The sequence below is a fragment of the Mesocricetus auratus genome, unplaced genomic scaffold, assembly GCF_017639785.1.
Source record: "Mesocricetus auratus isolate SY011 unplaced genomic scaffold, BCM_Maur_2.0 Super-Scaffold_4256, whole genome shotgun sequence".
NCBI classification, from domain to species: Eukaryota; Metazoa; Chordata; class Mammalia; order Rodentia; family Cricetidae; genus Mesocricetus; species Mesocricetus auratus.
This window is the reverse complement of record NW_024429182.1, coordinates 52,692,588-52,710,371: the sequence shown is the minus strand read 5'-3', so window position 1 is coordinate 52,710,371 and position 17,784 is coordinate 52,692,588. Positions and strand designations below refer to the sequence as shown.

At 47.5% G+C, this 17,784-nt stretch overlaps 1 protein-coding gene across 1 annotated transcript; it reads right to left on the bottom strand.

Annotated features, from left to right (window-relative positions):
- Positions 1-1,506: 1,506 nt before the first annotated feature.
- Cst6 (cystatin E/M) lies at positions 1,507-2,957 on the bottom strand. Its single transcript, XM_005064017.4, has 3 exons — positions 2,629-2,957; positions 1,986-2,111; positions 1,507-1,683 (listed from the first exon to the last, which is right to left on the bottom strand). Exons 1-3 carry the CDS (start codon positions 2,866-2,868, stop codon positions 1,600-1,602), a joined length of 450 nt encoding a protein of 149 aa, XP_005064074.1. The 5' UTR covers positions 2,869-2,957; the 3' UTR covers positions 1,507-1,599.
- Positions 2,958-17,784: the final 14,827 nt, after the last annotated feature.

Genomic DNA, 17,784 nt, shown 5'->3' with positions numbered 1-17,784 from the left:
AGAGACTCCTCTTTCTAACCTTGCTTAGTCATGCCCAGGCCCAGGAATACACCAAGCAGGGGAAATGCCATCTGAGATTTGGGCACAGAAGCCCAGGGGTGGAGAAACCACTACATGGGCTTCCTTGAGTCTTGCCTCTCCCCAGGCCTCACACATTCATTCAGCAAGTTTTTCCTGCCATTTGCCCTGTCCTGGCTCCATGCTGCTGTCTCCTGCTTGATAAACCTTGGGAAACCTTCCAAGCAGTGACTACACAGCACAAACTAAGCTGCCATGGGTTTTAGCTCCCAGCAGAAGCAAGACTGCAAGTTGTCCCCTATGTCAATATCAAATCCAACCCCTCAGTGTGTCAGGCTTCCCAGGTGGCACTCAAGTCTCCATTCCCTCACTGATGTGGCTTTTGGGTGGGAGGAGGAGCGTCAGACAGAACAAGTTAGGTGTGAGGCCTTCCTTAGAGAAGGCATGAAGATGAAGATGAAGATGCTCACTCTCCGCACCACCCCATGATGCCAGCTTGAGCCTAGTGCTCCCAAAGCAACCAGTGACTGTGGCCTGTCCCCAGGGTAGACGCTTGTTAGTGTCTGAGCACTTCTGGACATGACTCAAGTGTGGCTTGGGTGGGTGGGTGGGGGCTGTATACGCACCTCTGGGTTACTTCCTGCTTCTCTGGGGCATGCCCTTTCCATGTGTGTCTCTGCTTGTGTGTTTCTAAGTTGTGTGACTAGCATTTCTTTTATGGGGGGAAGCATGTCTGTAATGTCTACTAGCACCTGAGTGGGTTCTGTGGCTGTCCCCTCCCCATTTGACACTGTTACAAGAACTGTAACCACAAGAATGTAATACCCATTTCCTCCAATCCAACATGACATTGAATGGACCCTGTTCCCTCCTGTGAGGGAAACCCTCCAGGGTAGCAACTTTGCTCTTGTCCCCTCTGGTGTCCCATGGCACAGGTTCTTTTAGGAATCTTGCCCAGAGCAAAACACTGAGAAAATACCTCTGGGGAGGTTGTGCAAGGCATGTTACTAGCTTGGTGGCCTCTTGGCCTATGGGAACACTGAAGGAGAGGAAGTCACTTCCTACTACAATGTGCACAAGAATATTTGTGACCAGTCCCTGGAGCCCATAGAGTTGAACACCCACATCATCCAACAGCCCTCCTGACCCCAGCTTTTGACTATATTTTCTCATCCCCATCCTTCCCCTCAGAGTTCCAGGGTGAACCCAGGAAGAGATGCTAGTCCTGTTCACACAGGCATCCGTGCTGTAACTAGTCTTGGGACATCATCCCTCTTTCCTGATGTTTCCTTCTCCCTTACCTCTGAAACTACTGCAAGTGTCTAAAGAGTGGCTTCCCACTTGAGGAGCGAACCCCCAGCACTGCCTCAGACGGCTCAGAAGGGGCTCTCTGGGGGCTAAGGGCATAGGACCCTGTCAGCTGCAGAGTTGAGAGTCTCTGGGAGTCAAGTGAGAGTCAGGGTGAGGCAAGCACACAGGAGACACCAATGCAGGAAGCAGTGTGAAGAATTTATTGCAGCAGATAAGGCCCATGGCCCTGCAGTGCCTCCGGACCATGCTTGTCAGCCCAGGGGGGGGGGGTTACACCTGCATACAGTTATGCTTTAGAAGCTGAGTGGTGTTCTCCCAGGGGACTTCAAGGACCTCAAAATGGCAGCGCAGCTTCTGAGGAGGGAACACAGGGGACAAGGAGGGTGAGCTGGGCCCAGCAGCCAGTCTCCTACCTGCCACATATCTAGGAGCCAGGGACAGACCATCAGAAGGTCCAAAACATGAGGTCAGAGGGCAGGAGGTGACCCCAGACCTACCAGGCAACTCCCACCCCAAAAAGCCCCAATCTCTCCTCCCTGCACCTCACCCTGGCCTGAGTCACACACAGACCAGTCAGGACCGGTCCAGCCAGGCCAGATGGACAAGTTGAGGGCCTCAGGCTCTGCAGAGGGCTGGGCTGGGGTTAATGCTGTTACCTCCTGCTGCACCCCTGCGGCCAGGGGGCAAGTGGTGAGATCCATGTGGTCCCCAGAGACTCTGGTCTTTCTGCACTCCGTGCTCTCTAAGTCCATAGTCAGGTACCACTTGAGGCCAGCCACCAGCTGGGAACAAGATAGGGCAGGTCAGAGATGCCTGGGAGCCTGGCCTGGGTGCCTACTCTTTCCCTCTGAGTCTTCAAGTTCACCTCGCAAATACAACACTCTGGCCTAAGAATTCAGACCTGAAGTGGAGATGGGGGTTTCTAGGTGTGACCCAGGGGTAGAGGTACAGCCTAGGCCCTGCAGGGAGGTTGAAGAGCCCCTGTCCACAGCCAGGTCAGATATGGAGAATGGCACGTGACACCTACTGTCTGGGCCCCTCCCACTACGCCTGCCAGGGTTAGTTATGCCAAAAGAGGTTGAATCATGCAATTTTTTTTTGATATTTAGATAACGTTGGTTACCATAGGTTTTGCCATTTATCTATTTTTGTTTAAGTATTTCTTAAAATGGTCTCGGCGACACGGTTGGCCTAGTGCCCTCTTGTGTTTGGTAGCGGGCCAGCCGCTCTCTGGCCTGTCCCCTGTTCCTTTCCCTCTCCACACAGCTACGTCTGTCCCACAACCACCAGCCACCACACCTGATACTCTGCGTTGAGGATTTTGGTATCTCGGAAGTAGTAGAGGCTGTTGCTGCCCATGTTGTAGCTGCTCACAGCTGCCTGCGCGGCCTTCTGCACCCGCGGGTCGTTGGGAGACAGGTTCTGGCGTTCTCCGGTCCTGCGACTCCGCAGCTCGGCGCGGGCGTCCGGGGATAGAGTCAGGAGGCAGAATGCGAGCAGGGCCAGGCCCATCGCCAGCGGGAAGTGAGGACGCTCCATTGCTGCAGATGTCAGTGCTGGAGCTCCATCCTGCGCAGCTTTTACGGGCTCGGCGAGGACCGCGCCCGGCTCCGCCCACCGCCTACCTATTCTCTTGGTAGGCCTGGACCCGCTGCAGGTGCCTGGAGGCGGCTGTACCGCCCCCACCTAGGTCCTTGTAAAGACCAGGGGCAGCACACAGGTCCCATAATCTCTATATGGAAAGGGCAGTGAGTGTTTACCAGCACCAGGAGTCACCACAGGGACAGGACAGTTCTTACCATGAACCTGCTGTGTGAATTGCCAAAAGCAACTATGTTGAGCTCTTACTATCACCATCGTCTTCCTGCCGTGTAATTTTTAGAGAAATTGCAACCTCTGGCCTCCATTTCTTCTTCTGGAAAATAAATGTAAGGATTAAGTGAATTGACATAGTAAAGAGCCTAGGAGAGGCGGGGTGCTATGAAAGCAGGTAGGAGTCCTTACTTCTCACCGCCATGGTGAGATGGGAGTGACTGGTGCTTGTGCTTTGCAGAGGTGGGAACAACACAGAAGGGAATTTGCTCAATGACATCAACCGGTCCCTAGTAGTGTGTGTGTGTGTGTCTTATGTATCCTAGGCTGACCTTGAACTTGTTGTGTAGCTCAGGATGACCTTGAACTCCTGATTTTCAGACTTTTACCTCCACGTGCTGGGATTACTGTTGTATTCCGTGTGGCCCTGAGAACTGAATCCAGGACTTTGTGCGTTTTAGACAGGCACTACCAACTGACATCCCAGTCCCATTTTATTTTGTTGGGCTTGAACCTAGGGTCTTGTGCATGCTAAGCAAACACTACCACTGAGCTATGTCTTCAGCCCTGTTTTAACTCAGTTTTACATGGGGGTTTGTTCAATCACCCAGCTGACCTTGAGCTCGCTCTGCAGCCAGTCAGGCCTTGAATCTTTGACGCTCCAGCTTCAGCCTCCAGGTAGGGATTATAAATCTATGCCACCAGGCCCAGCTCAAATCTGTGTTCTTAACCCAAAATGAGTTTGAAAGGTTAATAACTGTCCCCCAAAGGAGGAGGTGTCATACCAGTTGCCATCTTACTAACTGGGTGGCTTTGGGACCTCAGGGTCTTATTAGGAAAAAGGTGACCATTCTTTTCTCCTAAAGCTGTTCTGACAATGATGGTTCCAGGGGACACGGGACACACCCTAGGGGACTAGCAGATGAGGAAGTGCTGTGGTGCTTTGGAAGAACCCAGGGGCTTCACGGGGACTTGGCAGTGCTTCCTTCCCCAAGGGTCTTTTGATTTTGCTTGTTTTTAACCATTGCGTTGCCTTTTCCTTTTTTAACCTCTTCCTCCCCCCCTTTTTTTTGAGGAGGGATGTTCATGCCTCAGCATGGGAGAGGATGGGCACATGCCATAGCATGCACATGTAGGAGGTCAAAGGTCAACTTTCCAGAGCTGGTTCTCTCCTTCTGCTGTATGAGTTCTGAAATTTGAACATTGGTCTTCAGTCTTGGCAACAAGCAGTGTTACCCACTGAGCCATCTTACTGGCCCTCCCTGGGGATCTTAAAGGGGGCTTGGAAGAAGCAGCTGCCTTCAGCACCTAGAAGACAATATTTGACAAGTAGTAGCTCTTCTGTGGGGAATATTACCGGTAAGCACCCAGCACACCCCTCCCCCAATTCTAGACCTTTCAGAATGCCAGGGTTATGAAACAGTGATTTCTCAGCCCAGAATGTGATGATCACCCCATCCAGCTACAAGCTTGCTCCACCCGACAGCCCAGCTAGAAAAGACAAACTTGCCAGTGACAGGCAAGGTGTCTCCTGCCTGTGATCCCTGCACTGGGCAGCAAAAACAGGCAGGTCTCTGTGAGTTCAAGGCCAGCCTGGTCTACATAGTGGGTTCCAGACCAGGACTATATAGTAGACTTCTGAAGCTTTGTCTCAAAAAATAAAATAAAAGGCCAGGCATTGGTGGCTCACACCTTAATCCCAGCACTCTGGAAGCAGAGGCAGGCGGATCTCTGAATTCGAGGCCAGACTGGTCTACAGAGTGAGTTCCAGGACAGGCTCCAAAGCTACACAGAGAAACCCTGTCTCAAGAAAAGATAGCACCTCCTTGTGATTCCAATGAAAGGAGACCTCAGTTCTGGTGCAGGCCCTGGTGTGTAGGGTCTGGAGACAGCAACTTGGAAGAGAACTACCCCAACCTTGATCTAACCTTGATCTCTAAGTCTTAACCAGGCAGGGACCCTGATTTGGGGGACGGTGGTGAGGATGCAGACCGAGAAGCCCAGGACAGCTCATAAGGGAGTCTCGGGTGAAGCAGCACCAAGGGGCCAGGGAGCCTCCCCAGCTCTAAGCACACACAGTTCTGCTCGCCTGGCGTGGCATCCAGTCACAGCCACATGTACTTCCTACAGCTGCCTCAAAAATCCCTCAGTTGCAGGGGCTGGGAAGATAGTTTATTTGGTAGAGTTCCCACCACACAGATCCCCAGCACCCACATAAAAAACAGGGAGATTCTTGGAATTCATTAGCTAGCCAGGTTACCAGAATTGATGAGCTTCTGACTCCGTGAGAGATCCTGTCACAAAAGAAGGTGAAGATCAAGTGAAGCAAACACTTACTGAGCTCTGGCCTTTACACACATCACTGGCAGCCAGAGAGCAGAAGAGGTCCTAGATTACTGACCCTGCCCTAGCTCCCATTGCCAATGAAGCCAGTGAGTTTTTGTCATCACAATCTAAAAGTCCAAGGACTTTTCAACACACTGGCCTCTTCTCACAATGATCAAGGTGGTTGAGCTTGTTTAAAAATGCATTATTCGACGGGTGGTGGTGGCACATGCCTTTAGTCACAGCACTCAGGAGGTAGAGGCAGGAGGATCTCTTTGAGTTCAAGGCCAGCCTGGTCTACAGAGTGAGTTCCAGGACAGGCTCCAAAGCTACACAGAGAAAGCCTGTCTCGAAAAAAAACCAACAACAACAAATGTGTTATTCAGAGAGTTTATCTGAGGTTATTTGACTAAACTGGAGTCTTGGAGGGAAAGATGGAGGGAGAATAGTAATTAACAATTCCAGACCCTTACCATGCACCTGACCTTGTGCTAAGGCCTGACATATCTTATTCTCGTGGACCCTACAGAGCAGTGGTTATTAACTCTTCCTACTAAGAAGTGAGATCATTCTAGCTAGACAATAAGACAACAAAAGGAGATCAAGGGGATACAAATTGGAAAAGAGGAAGTCAAATTCTATTTGCTGATGTTATGATAGTTTACATAAGTGACCACAAAAAGTCTACCAGAGAACTCATACAACTGATAAACACCTTCAGTAATGTAGCAGGATATAAGATTAACTAAAAAAAAATAGGTATCCCTCCTATATACAGATGATAAACGGGCTGAGATAGAAGTCAGAGAAACATCACCCTTTACAATAGCCACAAATAACATAAAATATCTTGGGGTAACTCTAACCAAGCAAGTGAAAGACCTGTATGACAAGAACTTTAAGTCTTTAAGGAAAGAAATTAAAGACGATATCAGAAAATGGAAAGACCTCCCATGCTCTTAGATAGGTAATATCAACATAGTAAAAATGGCAATCTAACCAAGAGTAATCTACAGTTTCTGTGCAATCCCCATCAAAATCCCAGGACAATTCTTCACAGACCTGGAAAGAACAATACTCAACTTTATATGGGAAAAACAAAAAAACCAGGATAGTCAAAACCCTGTGCAATAAAGAATAACCTTCCCTGACTTCAAGCTCTACTATAGAGCTATAGCAATGAAAAACAGCTTGTTTTTGGCACAGAATCAGACAGGTGGACCAATGGAATTGGATCGAAGATCCTGATATCAACCACACACACCTAAGAACACCTAATTTTTTGACAAAGAAGCTAAAACTATAAAATGGAAAAAACAAGCACATTCAACAAATGGTGCTGGTATAACTGGCTGTGGACATATAGAAGAATGCAAATAGATCCATATCTATTGCCATGCACAAAACTCAAGTTGAAATGGACCAAAGACCTCAATGTAAATCCATCCACACTGAACCTCATAGAAGAGAAAGTGGGAAGTAGCCTTGAATGCATTGGCACAGGAGGCAACCTCCTAAATAGAACATCAGTAGCACAGACACTGAGAGCAACAATTAATAAACGGGACCTCCTAAAACTGAGAAGCTTCTGTAAAGCAAATAACATAGTCAACAAGACAAAATGGCTGCCTGAAGAAGGGGAAAAAATCTTCACCAACCCCACATCTGACAGAGGACTGATCTCCAAAATATACAAAGAACTCAAGAAACTAAACATAAAACTACTAAACAATCCAATTAAAAAATGGGGTATAGATCTAAACAGAGAATTCTCAACAGAACAATCTCAAATGACAGAAAGACACTTTAGGAAATGTTCAACATCCTTAGCCATCAGGGAAATGCAAAGCAAAACAACTCTGAGATACCATCTTACACCTGACAGAATGGCTAAGATCAAAAATACCGTTGACAGCTTGTGCTGAAGAGGATGTAGAGTAAGGGAACACCGCTCCATTTCTGGCAAGACTGCAAACTTGTACAGCCATTTTGGAAATCAGTATGGCAATTTCTCAGAAAATTAAGAATCAGCCTACCTCAAGACCCTGCAATACCACTGTTGGGCATATACCCAAAGGAGTCACACTCACACCACAAAAACATTTGCTCAGCCGGGCGTTGGTGGCGCACGCCTTTAATCCCTGCACTCGGGAGGCAGACGCAGGCGGATCTCTGTAAGTTCGAGACCAGCCTGGTCTACAAGAGCTAGTTCCAGGACAGCCTCCAAAGCCACAGAGAAACCCTGTCTCGAAAAATAAAAAAAAAAATTTGCTCAACAATGTTCATAGCAACATTATTCATAACAGCCAGAACCTGTAAACAGCTTAGATGCCCCTCAACTGAAGAATGGATAAAGAAAATGTGGTACATTTACACAATGGAGTATTACTCAGCCCTAAGAACAATGACATCCTAAAGTTTGCAGGCAAATGGACATAACTAGAAAAATAAGAAACATCCTGAGTGAGGTAACCCAAACCCAGAAAGACATATATAGTATGTACTCACTCATAAGTGGATACCAGACATAAAGCAAAAGATACCCAGCCTACAATTCACAACCCCAGAGAAGCTAGAACACTTTTTGTTGTGTGTGTGTGTGTGTGTGTGCCTGTACAAATGCACAGATGCCAAGGTGCACATATGGAGGCCAGGTGACAACTTATAGGAGTTCATTCTCTACAGAACCAGAAGCCAGGTGCGGAAATCCACAGCTAATCATTGGGCTGAGCTTCTGGAATACAATCAAAGTGAGGGAGGAGAGATAATATAAACAAAGGAGTCAAGACCATGATGGAGAAACTCACAAAATCAGCTAAGCAAAGCTAGTGTGAGATCACTGACTCTGGTCTGACAATTGGGGAACCTGCATAAGACTGAACTAGACTCCCTGAATATAGATCTCAATGGTGCGGCTGGGGTAATATATGAGGTCACTGACAGTGGGTCTAAGATCTAACTCTAAAGCACAAACTGACTTAGTGGAACCCATTCTCTATGGAGAGATACCTTACTCAGCCTAGGCGTGGTGGTGGTGTTGGTGGTGTGCCTTGGTACTGCCTCACCGAGATGATGGCAGACTTCCTAGGGGAGGGCTTGCCCACTCCAAGGAGCAGATGGGAGGTGGGGGGTGAGGGGAACAGGAGAAGAGGAGGTAGGGGGAACTAGGATTGGAGTGTAAAAAATAAATTAATTTTTTGAAATATTAAAAAAAAGAAATGAGACAAAAGGGGAAAGATCAGTAGTGAGTGGAACCAGGGGTAGTACCCACATGCTACTAATGTCCCAGTGTGTGAGCCCCAGCTGTCCCACAGGGACATGAGGTCCACTGCATGGAGAAACGCTCTTTTCACGTGTGGTGTCTCATCCTGTGGCCTCCTACAGGTCTTAGGCCAAGCATGAGCTCACAATTGGCCATCCTCACTGGCCACAGGACAGTTTTACTGTGGCCCAGAGACCCCCAATGCAGCATTCTTCTCTGGCTAGTAGCCCAGCAGATCTTAGTAAACCACATAGACCGGTCTTCTCTCTGGGATCAGACACTCTAGGGTCTTATTGCTGTCCCCAGAAGGCTCTTGCCCGAAGCTTCAAGTAGGTGGAGAACATTCCACCCCCAGCTCTGCTCCTTTTCTCTGTCATACCACATCCTGGAAAGAAAACTTTATAACAAGGATGGCCCATCTGTGATTAAGAGACACCTGCAATCCAGCAGTGACTCCATGAAGGAGTTCCCCTAAATGCCAGGCCTTCCCTTCTGCAGCTGACTGAGGTTTTCCATCTGTGTACTGTAGAAGGGAGTAATTGCTTCAGATCCCTGGGAGTAAAGGGAGGTTTGCTGAACACTAGACTTCGCTGTCACTCCATCCAGAGACAGCAGTGACACACAGCTCCGATCTTTGTATAAAGGGGATCAGGATGGACGCTGTCCGCTCCCACTGCGTGCCTTCAGTACCACTAGGCTGCCCCTGGGTAAGGAAGGTGCCTTGGGTTATGTTCATCCAGGTAGCCCCTACTGCTTCCTTCCCAGGGGTGGAAGGAAAAAACGTCAACGGCCCTGGGGTGTGTGGGCTGCTTCATCATAAGCTCTAGGCCACATTTGAGCGCTAAAGACTAGAGGGGCTGAGGGATCTAGCTCTGGCTGGGTACAAGGATGAAGCATAGACTCACCCATGTCCTTAGGCCAGTGTGTAGATAGGTCCAGCCTGCTGGAAACTGTATCTAGACAGTAGACAAGCCCACTCCTATCCTCCCTGAGCACGTTGCTTTCCCCACTACACACCAGCCTTGGTCTCGCTGGATCCGAACCTGTGAGAGGTCGCTTTAAAGGTCCTTTGTCCCCTGCTGCCCCAGAACTGATCCAGGAACTTATGTGGGTTGCAATATGGGGCCGTGATAAAGGGTTCATGGCTTGCCAACCTGTCTTGGGTACAGCCCACGGCCCAAGGGAGAGATGAAGCAGGTTTCAGATTCTTCAGAAACAAAGCCTGTGGGAGAGCCAGGAAGACAGAAGATAAGGAACAATATAGACAGCCTGTCATACTGGGTCCCACTAGGAGCTGGGGCAGAGCCAGGAGGACAGAGCTGGGTAACCAATATGAACTGGAGCCAGGAAGCGTTTCATGGAGATCTCCAGTGCTTGGCTCTGGCTACAGTCAGGCAGAGTTAGGACTGAATTGTGAGCAGGCTGTGGCTTAGCCAAGGCTCTACCTAAGCACATTGGGACTGTGTGACAGTGTCATGTATGTAGGTGAGGCTGAGCATGCCGGTGAGGCATGAGAGAAAGATAGGGAAAGTTCTAGACATGTAAAGGAAAAGGACTCCCTCACACCAGAGTCTGGTTGAAGTCTTTCCTCAGTTGAGAATCAAGGATCCCAACACAATTAACATCTTCTTAGGGTCTTTCTCCCTTCCTAGCTGTAAACTTACAATTTTCTAGGAATTTCAGCAGAAATCCCATTTTTTAATAGTGACTTTCCCTTAAGAAGACCATACCCCTTCCTGAGAGACAGCTCAGAGGTGAAGAGCACTTGTTTCTCTTCCAGGGCCCAGAGTTTAGCTCCCAGCACCCATATGACAACGAACAGCTACATGTAACTCCATTTCTAGAGGATATATCGCCCTCTTCTGACTTCTTCTGGCACTGCACATATGTGGTACACAGATGTACATGCAGACAAACACTCAAACACAAAGTAAAAATAGCTGGGTACAGTGTCACACGCCTTTAATTCCAACACTGTGGAGGCAGAGGCAGGAGGATATCTGTGAGTTGGAGGCCAGCCTGATCTACAAAGCTACACAAAGAAACCCTGTCTCAAAAATAAGAAAAAAAAAGCCAGACAGTGGTGTCGCACACCTTTAACCCCAGCACTTGGGAGGCAGAGGCAGGCAGATATCTGGGAGTTCGAGACCAGGATGGTCTACAGAGCTAGCTCCAGGATGGGCTCCAAAGCCACAGAGAAACCCTGTCTTGAAAAAAGAAAAAGAAAAAAAGATAAAATAACAACAATTTGTATGTGTGTGTGTGTGTTATGTATTTGTTTTTGTTTTTTCAAGACAGGGTTTCTCTGTGTAACAGCTCTGACTGTCCTGGAACTCCATCTGTAGACCAGGCTGTCCTCAGACTCACAGAGATCCTCCTACCTCTGCCTCCCAAGTGCTGGTATTAAAGATGTGCACCACCATTGCCCAGTTTGTTTTTTAATTTTTAAATATTTATTTATTTATTTATTTTACATCCTGACTGCCATTTTCCCTCCCTTCTCTCCTCCTACCCCTGACTTGATTTGTTTTTTGTTTGTTTGATTTTTGTTTTGTTTCATTTATTTATTTTTTGGTTTTTTGAGACAGGGTTTCTCTGTGTAGCTTTGGAGGTTGTCCTGGAACTCACTCTGTAGACAAGGCTGGCTTCCAACTCACAGAGATCCGCCTGCCTCTGCCTCCCGAGTGCTGGGATTAGAGGTGTGCACCACCAATGCCCCGCTATTGTTTTTGATTTTTAAAAGAAGTCCATACTTACCTTTCTGCTGTGGCAACTGTCTCCAGTAACTCACCAAAATGACAAACCCAATAGAAAGGGAGGGGCACAGACTCCACGTCCTCTAGGCCTGCTGGGAAACTCGGTGTTGTTCCTTTGGCCACTGACATGAGAATCCACAAGAAGAGTGATATATTGTAGGCATCAAAAGAAGGGCGCTGTTCAAGGACTTCCCCATAAGGAAGAGTCTGTCACTCAGCATTCTATGGGCCTCTTTGTAAACAAGCAAGGTAAGGGCAAGTCTTGCCAAGAGAATTAATGTGAGGAATGCCAAGGCAGCTTCCTGAAACCGGTGAAGGAAAACAATCAGTACACACACACACACACACACTCACACACACACACACACACACACACACACACACACACACACACACACACACACACACACACACACAGGGAAGGCAAAGATAAAGGCTTTCGGTTGAACTGTAGCTCCAGCCTGTTCCACCCAGAGATGTACACTTAGTGAGGACCAACAAAAGGAACTGGAGATCCATTCCCTACGAATGCATGGCTTAAATCTAAAAGCCTCGACTGTCAAAAAACATAAAAAGACTACTCTAGCTGGAGAGATGGCTCAGTGGCTGAGGGCACTGGTCCTTGAAGAGGACCCAGGTTCAATTCCCAGCACTCACAATGTGGTTCACAGCCATCTGTGACTCCAGTTTCAGGGAACCCTCTTCTTTTTCTATGGTTATTTATTTACAAGAGTGTTTTGTTTGCATGTATGTCTGCACACTGTGTCTATTAACCACAGAGGCCAGAAGAAGGCACTGGATTCCCTGGAAATGGAGTTACAAATGGTTCTAAGCCACCATGAGGGTGCTGGGAACTGAGCCAAAGTCCTCTGTAAGAGCAGCCAGTGCTCTTAGCTGTTGTACTGTTTGGCCAGCCCCACAACACATATGCAAGTACCAAGCATTGATGTGGTGCACACACACGCAGGTAAAACACATGAAATAAAAATGAACTAAAAAGGAAAACTGAAGAGAAGTTCCCACTCAACATTTAGGTGTATCTTTTTTTTTTTTTTTTTTTTTTTTTTGGTTTTTTGAGACAGGGTTTCTCTGTGGCTTTGGAGGCTGTTCTGGAACTCACTTGGTAGTCCAGGCTGGTCTCGAACTTACAGAGATCCGCCTGCCTCTGCCTCCCGAGTGCTGGGATTAAAGGCGTGCGCCACCAACGCCCGGCCATTTAGGTGTATCTTATTCTTTCCTTGAATGCTTCTTTTTCTCTTAATCTTTATGCTTACAATCTATGTTTACAATGCATTTTAATGGGGCTGAAGAGGTGCCTCAGCGGTTAACAGCACTTACTGCAGCCTAGCACCCATGTGAGGCAGGCCCCCACTTCCTGTAACTCCAGCTTGAGGCAGGCGGATCTCTGTGAGTTCGAGGCCAGGCTGGACCGACAGCCTCCAAAAGAATACAGAGAAACCCTGTCTCGTAAAACCAAAAAAAAAAAAAATTTTATGCTTGTTATCTTTCGGGACAGGGTTTTTCTGTGTAGTCCTGGTTGTCCTGGAACTCACTCTGTGGACCAGGCTGGCCCCAAACTCAGAGATCTGCCTGCCTCTGCCTCCTGAGTGCTGGGACTAAAGGCATTTGCCACCACCACCTGCCTTAAAAAAGTATTTTAATAAACTGTGACCCTGAGAAGTTGGCACTTATGCCTTATTCTTTCCCCAAGTACCTTCCTTCTTTCCTTCCTTCCTTCTCTGTCTCTCTCTGTGAGTCTCTTTCTTTCTCTTTTTTCTTTCTCTCTCTTCTTTTGTTTTGTTTTTCGAGACAGTGTTTTTCTGTGTAACAGTCCTGGCTGTTGTGGAACTCAGTTTGTAGACCAGGCTAGCCTTGAACTCACAGAGATCCGGCTGACTCTGCTTCCTGAGTGCTGGGATTAAAGTCATACACCACTGCTGCTCAGACCCTGAGTGCCTTTCTATTGTTAATAAACCCCAAATCTACTGCATACTGGTTCCTTCTGAATTTTTTTTCTGCACGGAAGGCAAAACTATGTTTTTTTTCCTGAGTTGATGTTCTAAAAGATTAGGGGAACTCCTTGAGTTGCTGGGGCAACAGCATGGAGCTATCTCAGTCCCAGCCTCTGCTGATACCTGAACTGTGAAAGAAAATGTCAGGCTCAGAAAGGAAAGCCCAGAGGAGCTCTCACCACCTGTTTGGATGCCAAGCAGGGGCCTGCAGCCACAGCAGGGTCCAGCTATGGCCATCTTTCAAGGTGAGATGCACAAACTGCTTCTCTGAACCCTCACCCCTAATCAGGACAATACACAATGGTTCCACAAGTGTTCCAGCTCTGTTTCTTCATGGTTTTGTTTGTTTGTTTGTTTGTTTGTTTTGGTTTTTCGAGACAGGGTTTCTCTGTGGCTTTGGAGGCTGTCCTGGAACTCGCTTGGTAGTCCAGGCTGGCCTCGAATTTACAGAGATCCGCCTGCCTCTGCCTCCCGAGTGCTGGGATTAAAGGCGTGCGCCACCAACGCCCGGCCTCATGGTTTATTTTTTATACTTCTATTATTCGAAGGTAATGGCATAAAACACTGGACCAGGTGTACTCCCTTGTGCTGAGTTCTACCTCAGGGTGCTCACAGATGCCCAGCGCCCAGGCTGGTCTCAGGGCTTGGTCATCCTTCAGTGACTGTTTAGTTTCATCACAAATGTAGGGATCACTACATGGAGGGAGTCTGTGGCTGTGCTGAGGTGTGCTAGGTGATCCCTCTCTGAGACTCTAGAATATTTGAGGGTCCATATTGTAGGACTGAACCCTGTATGCCCAGTACTGCTGGGGCGGGGACAGCACAGATTGCCAGGGGTGGCATGGGTACCCTGTCAGCTGTGGGATTCTAAGAGTCTTGGGAGCAGAGTGAGGGTCAGGGTGAGTGGAGCACACAAGAAGCAGAGCTGGAAGCCTGGAGGTGGTGGCACACACATTTAATCCCAGCATTTGAGAAACAGAGGCTTATGGGTCTCTGAGTTCAAGTCCAGCCTGGTCTACAGAGCAAGTTCCAGGACAGTCAGGGTTACACTGTCTCAAAAAAGAAAAAGAAGAGGAAGAGGAGGGGGAAGAATGAGGTATAAGAAGACGAAGAAGAGGCCCATGGCCCTGCGGCACCTCCACCACGTTTTTCCCATGGGCCCTGCCACTGTCGATCTGAAATGCATTATGCCTGCAGGTAGTCAAGTCTCCTTTTATTATTGTCCAAAGTCAGTACTTGATGCCACCAGCTGACAACAAGGCAGGTTAGGTCAAGGGTACTTGGGAACCCAGCTGACTGTCCATGTCTCTCTCTTTATTTAGCTTCTCCCACTGTCAGACAAGTGTAGAAAGTGGCAGACGCTTGGCCCTTGCAGGAAGCTGGGGCACCAAGCTCACTTCCTGAAGCAGGGGTGGATGTGACGAGAGGTACCCACCGCGCCTTCTCCCTACCCTCGATTTATCCAAGGCTGAATCAAGTCTTTCTTTAAAAGTTTAGGCAATTTTTGCTCATAGACTTTGACAGTCATATGACTTTAAAAAGATATTTTATGAAAACATTATTTTTTCTGTCCAGACAGATCACTCTATCTAGCCATGGCTGTCCCAGAACTCACTGTGTAGACCAGGCTGCTCTTGGACTCACAGAACTCCACCTGCCTCTGCCTCCCAAGTGCTGGAATTAAAGGCGTGGCTGGACATGCCTGGCTCTAAAATTAATTTTTATTGTTGTTTTTGGTGCTCCTGCATCTGACATTTCTACAGGGCCATTGTTGATGGGCTAACTGCACTTTGCTTTGTACACTGGAGGTGTGGGTACAGTAAGAAGTAGAAGTGTAGTCATTGGCCATGGCCACCGGCTGAAGGTACCTGGTACTCTTTCAGGGCGTGTTGTATACGTTGCCTAGACTCAGCCCATCCCCATGTCTGAACAGTGACTGTTAGAGCCTCAGATTGTGTTTCGTTTCATGGTTCTTTTGTCTTGTCTTATTTTTGACACTGCCTTACTGTGGAGCCCGGGCTAGTCTGAAATTCTCAATCCTCCTGTTTCTGCCTCCCAAATGTTCAGATTATAAACACACACCGCCGCACCTGGTACTCCTCAGGCTCCTTTGTTTGTTTGTTTGCTTTTATCTTACAGCTCTAAAATATCACCAATACACACAACAGGGCATACAACACACGTGTTCATTGTGTGTGAGAGATGACAGACATTGAACCCAGGATTTAATACATGCTAGGTAAGTAATTACCATTTAGCTACATCTGAAGACTTGTTCAATTCAATAATTAGAGACAATTTTACCACCTCAGGAGGGATCAGAAAATGAAAACATCACTCCTATTTGCAAGCCCCTCCATTATCACTGAGCTTTTCTTCTCCAAAGAAGATGACCACTATTGATTTGGTGATTCCTCCCCCTTTGCCATTGACTTTTTTCTTTTTTTTTTTTTTTTTTTTTTTTTTTGGTTTTTCGAGACAGGGTTTCTCTGTGGCTTTGGAGGCTGTCCTGGAATTCACTTGGTAGTCCAGGCTGGTCTCGAACTCACAGAGATCCGCCTGCCTCTGCCTCCCGAGTGCTGGGATTAAAGGCGTGCGCCACCAACGCCCGGCTGACTTTCTTCTTTTTAAATCCTTTTGGCCAGGGTTTAAGTCCAGGGCCTAAGCAAGCACTATAGCAGTGCCACACCCCTAGGTTCTATCACTCATTTTTTGCAATAAGCAGTACCTTGATTTTCTTTCTGGTTTTACTACCTACATAGGAATCCCTAAGCAAGAATTTACTGCTGAACATGAATAGAAACAGGTCATGGTGTAGGACTGCAATCCTGGCATTCAGCAGGTTAAGTCAGGAGAATTGCTGTGAGTTTGAGGCCATCTTAGGGCTACAGAGTGAGTACCAGGCTAGCCAGACCTACACAGCAAGACACAAACACAGAAATCCCGAGAATAGAACCACATGTTTTTCCTTGTGTTTTTGTTATGCTTCTTGTTTTTTTCAAGATAGGGTTTCTCTGTGCAGTCTTGGCTGTCCTGGAACTTGCTCTGTAGACCAGGCTGGCCGCACAAAGATTCATCTGCCGCTGCCTCTTGAGTGCTGGGATTAAAGGCATGCGCCAGCAAAGCTCGGCCAGCCACATGGTTTTGTGTCCATGGTCCCATTCTGAACTACTGCTCTGGTTCACTTTCCCTGCTGTGCAGTACAAGAACTTCCGCTCATACTGGGAACCACAGGCGGGTACAGCAGGGTCTCACAGGCTAGGCAGCTGCGACATTTCTTAAAGTCCTGGTACAGGTGCTCTGGAGTTTCTTACAGGCACAGTCCTAAGAATGGAATTGATGGCTCACCGGGTGTGTCGGTTTTGCAAAATAACACTCAGCTGTTTTTCCACAGTGCTCATAGCAATTTACTCCCACCAACTCGGATCAGTTCCGGTTGCTCCATCTGCTCAACACTTGGTATTGTCTGACTTAAGATTTTTGCCAATCAGTTAGGCATTAATGGCACTTGTTTTTCTCATTCCTAATGATAATGAACCCTTTTCATGTACTATTTTAAAAACCTCCGTTTCAGATTTTCTACCAAGTTCCCTATTATGTTGTCCTCTTTTCTTTTTGCAATACTAGGCTTTGAATCCAGGGCCTCATGAACGCTAGGCATTCTACCACAAAACTACACCCCCAGCCCGTGTCCCCTTTTCTCTCATGTGCTGGGGGGCGGGGTGATTCCTTTGAAGGTCAGGCATCCTCCTCTATCATTCTCCACTCCACTTATTGAGACGGTTTCTCACTGGACCTAGAACTGATTGTCCAGTGAACTCCTTCAATTCTCTGCTCTGTAACAATGGTGATGGTGTTATGGGAATGTGCAGCCATTTCTGTTTTTATGTGGGTGCTATGGATTTGAACTCAGGTTCTCTTGCTTTACTCTCTGAGCCATCTCCACAGACCGATTTCTTTTGGAGATAAAATCTCATGAACCCTAGGCTGGCCTGGAACTTGCTTTGTAGCCAAGAATGACCTTGAACTTCAGGTCCTCTCATGTGCGAGCTATGATTACAGAGGTGTATACCACCACACTCTGCCAACTGAGCCATATCTCAGACATTTTCCTCACAGCAGCTATAGTATGTATTCTGGGTGAGGATTTTATCAATAAAAATGCTCTCACCCTCTCTGTGCCCATCCCTTTACTCAGGTTTTAGATTAAGATTCTAGTATTAATGCAGACCATTTTATTAACATTCTCTTCATTGAGACCATGAAAATTTTCTCATGCTACGTCCAG